The sequence below is a fragment of the Salvelinus sp. IW2-2015 genome, unplaced genomic scaffold (assembly GCF_002910315.2).
Source record: "Salvelinus sp. IW2-2015 unplaced genomic scaffold, ASM291031v2 Un_scaffold16294, whole genome shotgun sequence".
NCBI classification, from domain to species: domain Eukaryota; kingdom Metazoa; phylum Chordata; class Actinopteri; order Salmoniformes; family Salmonidae; genus Salvelinus; species Salvelinus sp. IW2-2015.
The window spans coordinates 62,991-69,266 of NW_019957525.1; the positions used below are offsets into that span (position 1 = coordinate 62,991).

The window sequence follows — 6,276 nt, forward strand, 5'->3', positions numbered from 1 at the left end:
CACGATCGGTCCGTAGTGCCTTAACCTGGGCCCAGTACATCAACTGGTGCGCCAAGTCCTTCCTGCCATCCACGCAGACCCCTATACTCATCATTCAGGTCCGCGTCGTTCAGATGCGGAAAGATCGCAGCGCAACACCTGTTTTATCCTGTATACTGTCTCTCTTCAGTTCCTTGGGAACCTGCTGCTCCGCACGGCAAGTGGTACGGGGAAGGCCAAAGTCTAGGACCCTAGACCGCGCTCCTTAAGCTTCCTACTACCGTATCTCCCCGCCTCGCACGCCATTAAGAAACTGCCTTACTAATCTATCAAATGGCAACTGGCCCCCACACTATTGACCTATACTCATATGTGAGTACTTTAACAAATGACTCAACTAACCTGTACACAGCGCTTTGGCAGCTTCCTGACACGTTCAGTAACCGAGTACCCACACACATGGTCATTATTTAGTTCCATGTATTACGAAGCAGAATTAGCTGCGTGGGAATTTTGGTGCACTTGTTTCGTTCTCTCTATGGGGTGTAAAAGCAAGGAAGGGTCGAAGAAGAAGAGATTGGGGAAAAAAGCACGAAGTCGTAGATAATAATAAAGGAAGCACTTTCTGATTTTGAAAAAGAGGGATGGACAAAACGACACGTGAGAGAAAAGTGGAGAGAGAACTGGTGGTTTGGATCTCTGCTTTACGGTGGGTACGTGACTGCGTGCCACATCTCTCTCTCTCATCGCTCTCTTCCTCACTCACGTCATTCTCACCACATCACTTTCTGAGTTTGTGCTTTTGCCGGTTTGCTCTCTGAGTATTATTGATGGACATGTTCATTCTCTTCTTTCGAGTGGTGTAAACATGGCTTATGTAAATTTCGAAGATGATTGGTGATTGTTTTTTCCATTACTTTAGCCATCCTGTTAAGTAATATAGAAGGACATATAGTGTTTGTTCTCGCAAATCTATCCCTTCTTAACCTGCATTGTTGGTTAAGGGGCTTGTTAGTCATACAGCCATATCCATTTTCAGATACTGGGTGTGATAGATTCCACACACATGTCTCTGTTCCCTTGCTGGAATATGCGAGCTGGGATCCATTCAACCGCAACGTAGGGGAGGAGCTGCCAATGTGGGTGCTACAGGTAAGGGACACTCTTCAAAGAATAGAGTTGATAGAGTATTTTTGTGTTTCGAATAGTAGGCTTGGCTTGAGGGATTTTAATCGACTCGTGGGGCTGCCAAAGACTGTCCACTGTGGAGCGTTATATTTACAGACACAGGTGTCGCATGTGGGCCTTTAAGACCAATCTTGCGTCCCAATACATTGGCAAGAGTCTCCATAAGAATCCAAATGTATTGATTGTATTACCCATGGCTACATACAAATTCAAGACATGTTATGGGACGACTGTACGGGGGTAATGAAGTGATTCAATATCGCGGTGAAGAATGTTTGTTTAGAAACAGTTCATATATGTTACGCGATGTAAATACATGAGTAATTTATTGGGGGAATGGTCACATTGTGTCATTGAACCTGTCACTCGTTACACTGGGTTGAGTAGCTCGTAAAATTAATAGAAGTCCTCCACAATATGGGAATGTGAGGGTATGATCAATTAACGGTACATGAGCGTATATAGTTTTATCTGATTTTTAAGCTAATTTTGTAAGGAATTTTTGGGAAGCTAAAAGGAACTACTTTGTATGAAGTTACTATGGTTAGAATACCTTTTGCTGGTATGTTGGCATTTCCGTCCGTCTGACTTATCAATGTGAAATTGTTGACATTGGCAAGTGTATATGGATGTGTAGATTGCGGGAAACTTAATAGTGTAACTGCTATTTTCGAATACAGGCTGTAAGGTAAATAGACGTGTGCAAATGGGGAAGGAGTCTCAATATACATTCCACAAAATTTCTCTAAGTATACGTTATAATCTGTCTGACTCTGGTAGAAATCAGGTAGGTTCTGTTTGGTTTGATCTCGCCAAAGGTAGGGTTTGGGGATGCGAATTTAAATTTTTACCGCTAAGAGGAACATTTAGCACCCCACACAGATTGGAGTAACTTTATGGGGTCCAATACACTTTTTACATTTCCTATCGACATTACAGTCTTTGTCTTTTGGTGTGTGTCAATACTGACATTTCATCAGCAATACAGGACAACTAGTAAAGTGAGAACTAACTCTTAGAAGGTTGAACTAATAGACATTGCAGGCGCACTAATCTCTATGTCAATACTGGGGCCTACATTTAACCGCTCAACCACATAAACAACTATTATTGGTCAATACGACATTCTACCACAATACAGACAACTTATTGTCAATACTACAATTCACACATTAGCAAGTACCAACTATCAATTATGCCAATACTAACATTTACCACAATACAGCACAACTATTTGTCAATACTACATTTACCACAATACAGACACTCTATTTGTCAATACTACGTTCACCACATTAACAGAAAACTATTTGTCAATACTACGTTCATCCACATTACAACACAACTATTTGTCCAATACTACATTCAACGGACAATCACTGTCCTGTTGTTTGTCATATAACATTTACCACAATACAGACAACTATTTGTCATACTACGTTCACCACATTACACGACAACTATTTGTCAATACAAAATTACCACAATAATGACACTTACAACAAGGTGATTCATTTAACATTTTAGCAGACACTCTTATCCAGAGTGGACTTACATTTCCACCCGTACTGGTCCATCATGGGAATCGAACCACAACCTTGGCATTGCAAGCACCATTTCTACCGATTGAGCCACATGCTACCTCACCATGAAGGACTGAAAATATTTTTTGGTATCTCAGATTGTTCTGGCAAATTTCACATAAAAGCCATTTTGAGAAAATCATGATGAAAGTGGCCATTTTTAGGCCCTTTTTAGACCTATACATGCCTCTGTAAGACCCTATGATCTGTGGACAGTACATGATACAGACAACATCTTGGTGTCATTATACTCCTTATAGTGTGATCTAACTTATGGAGTTAGTCTAGATTCTGAAAAAAATTGTTCACTTAATTTATTCAACATAAAAAATATATATATAGATATGATATCTCAAAAGTACCCTTTTTGATTTTGTTTATTTTTAGACAATATGTTTTAAACAATACACTCTACAAAGTACATCACAATTCCAGATTTGCTGGTGTAAAAATAGAAATTAGATTTGGGGTGGGGTTGGGGTAACGAGATATTCTTGCGAAAGAAATGTGGTCTCCACAAATTCTGTTGGGTCACAGTGTCACAGTGACTTACGGTTTGAGTAACGACTAGAAATCACTTTTAGTAAGTGTACTCAGATACATGAATTGCAATTGGTTTCTTCAAAAGTTTTGAGTAATGACAGATATTGGGGTTATAGTGTGTGTGTGTGTGTGTGTGTGTGGTGTGTGTGTGTGGTGTGTGTGTGTGTGTGTGTGTGTGTGTGTGTGTGTGTGTGTGTGTGTGTGTGTGTGTGTGTGTGTGTGTGTGTGTGTGTGTGTGGTGTGTGTGTGTTGTGTGTGTGTTGTGTTGTGTGTGTGTGTGTTTACACACACACTATAAACCCCAATATGCTGTCATTACTCAAAACTTTTGAAGAAACCAATTGCAATTCATGTATCTGAGTACACTTACTAAAAGTGATTTTCTAGTCGTTACTCAAACCGTAAGTCACTGTGACACTGTGACCCAACAGAATTTGTGGAGACCACATTTCTTTCGCAAGAATATCTCGTTACCCCAACCCCACCCCAAATCTAATTTCTATTTTTACACCAGCAAATCTGGAATTGTGATGTACTTGTAGAGTGTATTGTTTAAAACAATATGTCTAAAAATAAACAAAATCAAAAAGGGTACTTTTGAGATATCATATTATATATATATTTTTATGTTGAATAAATTAATGTGAACAATTTTTTTCAGAATCTAGACTAACTCCATAAGTTAGATCACACTATAAGGAGTATAATGACACCAAGATGTTGTCTGTATCATGTACTGTCCACAGATCATAGGGTCTTACAGGAGGCATGTATAGGTCTAAAAAGGGCCTAAAATGGCCACTTTCATCATGATTTTCTCAAAAATGGCTTTTATGTGAAATTTGCCAGAACAATCTGAGATACCAAAAATATTTTCAGTCCTTCATGGTGAGGTAGCATGTGGCTCAATCGGTAGAGAATGGTGCTTGCAATGCCAAGGTTGTGGGTTCGATTCCCATGATGGACCAGTACGGGTGGAAAATGTAAGTCACTCTGGATAAGAGTGTCTGCTAAAATGTAAATGAATCACCTTGTTGCTAAGTGTCATTATTGTGGTGAATGTAGTATTGACAAATAGTTGTCTGTAATGTGGTGAACGTAGTATTGACAAATAGTTGTCTGTATTGTGGTAAATGTAGTATTGACAAACAACAGTGATGTCGTGAATGTAGTATTGACAAATAGTTGTCTGTAATGTTGGTGACGTAGTAATTGAAACAAATAGTTTGTCGTGTAAGTGTGGTGAACGTAGTATTGACAAATAGTTGTCTTGTATTGTGGTAAAGTGTAGTATTGACAAACAGTTGCTGTATTCGTGGTGAATGTAGTATTGACAATAGTTGGTCTTGTAATGTGGTAAATGTAGTATTGACAAATAGTTGTCTGTATTGTGGTAAATGTAGTATTGACAAACAACAGTGTTGTGGTAAATGTAGTATTGCAGTTACTTCAATTGATAGTCAGAACAGCCAACATTACAGCAATCTAACCATAGTACTCAAAAGAGTTACCTCACTTAGAATTGCTTGTAACTTGGCTCATAACAGTATTTTACACTAAACAGTGTAACAGAGGTTAGAAAATGTGACATCATAAACATTTTTAGGTAACATTTTACTTTAAATCTTCACCATAATCACTTCATTACGATGTCATAAACATGTCTTGAAACTTTATAGCATGCGTCAAATCTTGTCATGACTTATGGCAATGTTATGACACAGATATTAGCATGTGTTGTGACACATTGGGATATTTTCTAGCCTTATGACAATATTTACCATTTTGAAGTGTCCTTACCTGAGCCCCACATTGGCAGCTCCTCTCCTCTTTGGTTGAATGGATCCAGTACTTCCCAGAGGAAATGTGTATCAACCAGTATAAATGAGGAGAGAAAACACTATATGTCCTTTTGTACACAGAGGGATGAGAGCAGATCCTTTAGAATTACATGTTACCTGAAGAAAACATGTCCATCAAAATACTACAGAGAGCAAACCGCAAAAACACAAACTCAGAAAGTGAGTGAGTGAGAATGAGTGAGTGAGAGAGAGAGCGATGAGAGAGAGAGAGATGTGGGCACGCAGTCACGTACCCACCGTAAAGCAGAGATCAAACACCAGTTCTCTCTCCACTTTTCTCTCACCTTTTCTTTTCCTCCCCTCTTTTACTATTAATTTCCTTTTATATTGCTCTCTTTTTCTCCCACTCTTTCTTCTTCGACCCTTCCTTGCTTTTACACCCCCATAGAGAGAACGGAACAAGTGCACAAAATTCCAGCAGCTAATTCTGCTTCTTAAGACATGGAACTTAATATGTGAGGACAACTGTGAGGGCGGAGGATAGAGCGAGAAGGAGGGGGAAGGAGGGAGCAGGCACAGAATGAAGGATGGAAAATTCAATTCAAAGGAGAGAGGAGTGGAGAGAGAGAGAGGGAGAGAGGACTGGGGAATAGAAACAGAGAGAAGAAAGTGAGATTGGCAGATAATATCATAACACAGGGAACGTTTGTTTGTTTAGTTTGACTTAGAGATTAATTCACACACTAGTTTTAACTGCGTATCCAATGAGCTCCTGTGTCAGCCACACTAGATGTTGTGAATGGCTGTGGCTCCATCACGACCTGTGCAACATACCTCGAGTTYACTCACATCAATCGTCACTATAATTCATTGAACACCATGGAGAGAGAACAGGCAATGCAAATACCAATCCATCTCAATGTCTCTCCTTTCCACTTGTCATCTAAGTTTACCAACTCCCTTACCAATTCCTTGCCCCCACTACCTTAGACCTAAGCAGACCACGGAAGAGTATTTTTGACACTCTCACACTTTCACACTCTGATCTGCTCATAATTTATGCTGTTCCTTTTGTTGACTCTTTTTGAGTTGTAGTTCATTTATCTAAAGGGTAGAGTTGTAGTTCATTTATCTAAAGGGTAGAGTTGTAGTTCATTTATCTAAAGGGTAGAGTTGTAGTT

The 6,276-nt window shown here is 39.3% G+C and overlaps 1 protein-coding gene across 1 annotated transcript in view; it reads right to left on the reverse strand.

Moving 5' to 3' along the window:
* Window positions 1-5,537, reverse strand: part of LOC139027411 (zinc finger protein 385A-like) — a gene marked incomplete at its 3' end in the record, with an annotated part of 61,131 nt that extends 55,594 nt beyond the window's left edge. The window contains exon 1 of the mRNA XM_070442526.1: window positions 5,094-5,537. Within this exon, the coding sequence (XP_070298627.1) occupies window positions 5,094-5,106 (13 nt within the window). The remainder of the gene's footprint in view (window positions 1-5,093) is intronic.
* Between the last annotated feature and the right edge of the window lie 739 nt (window positions 5,538-6,276).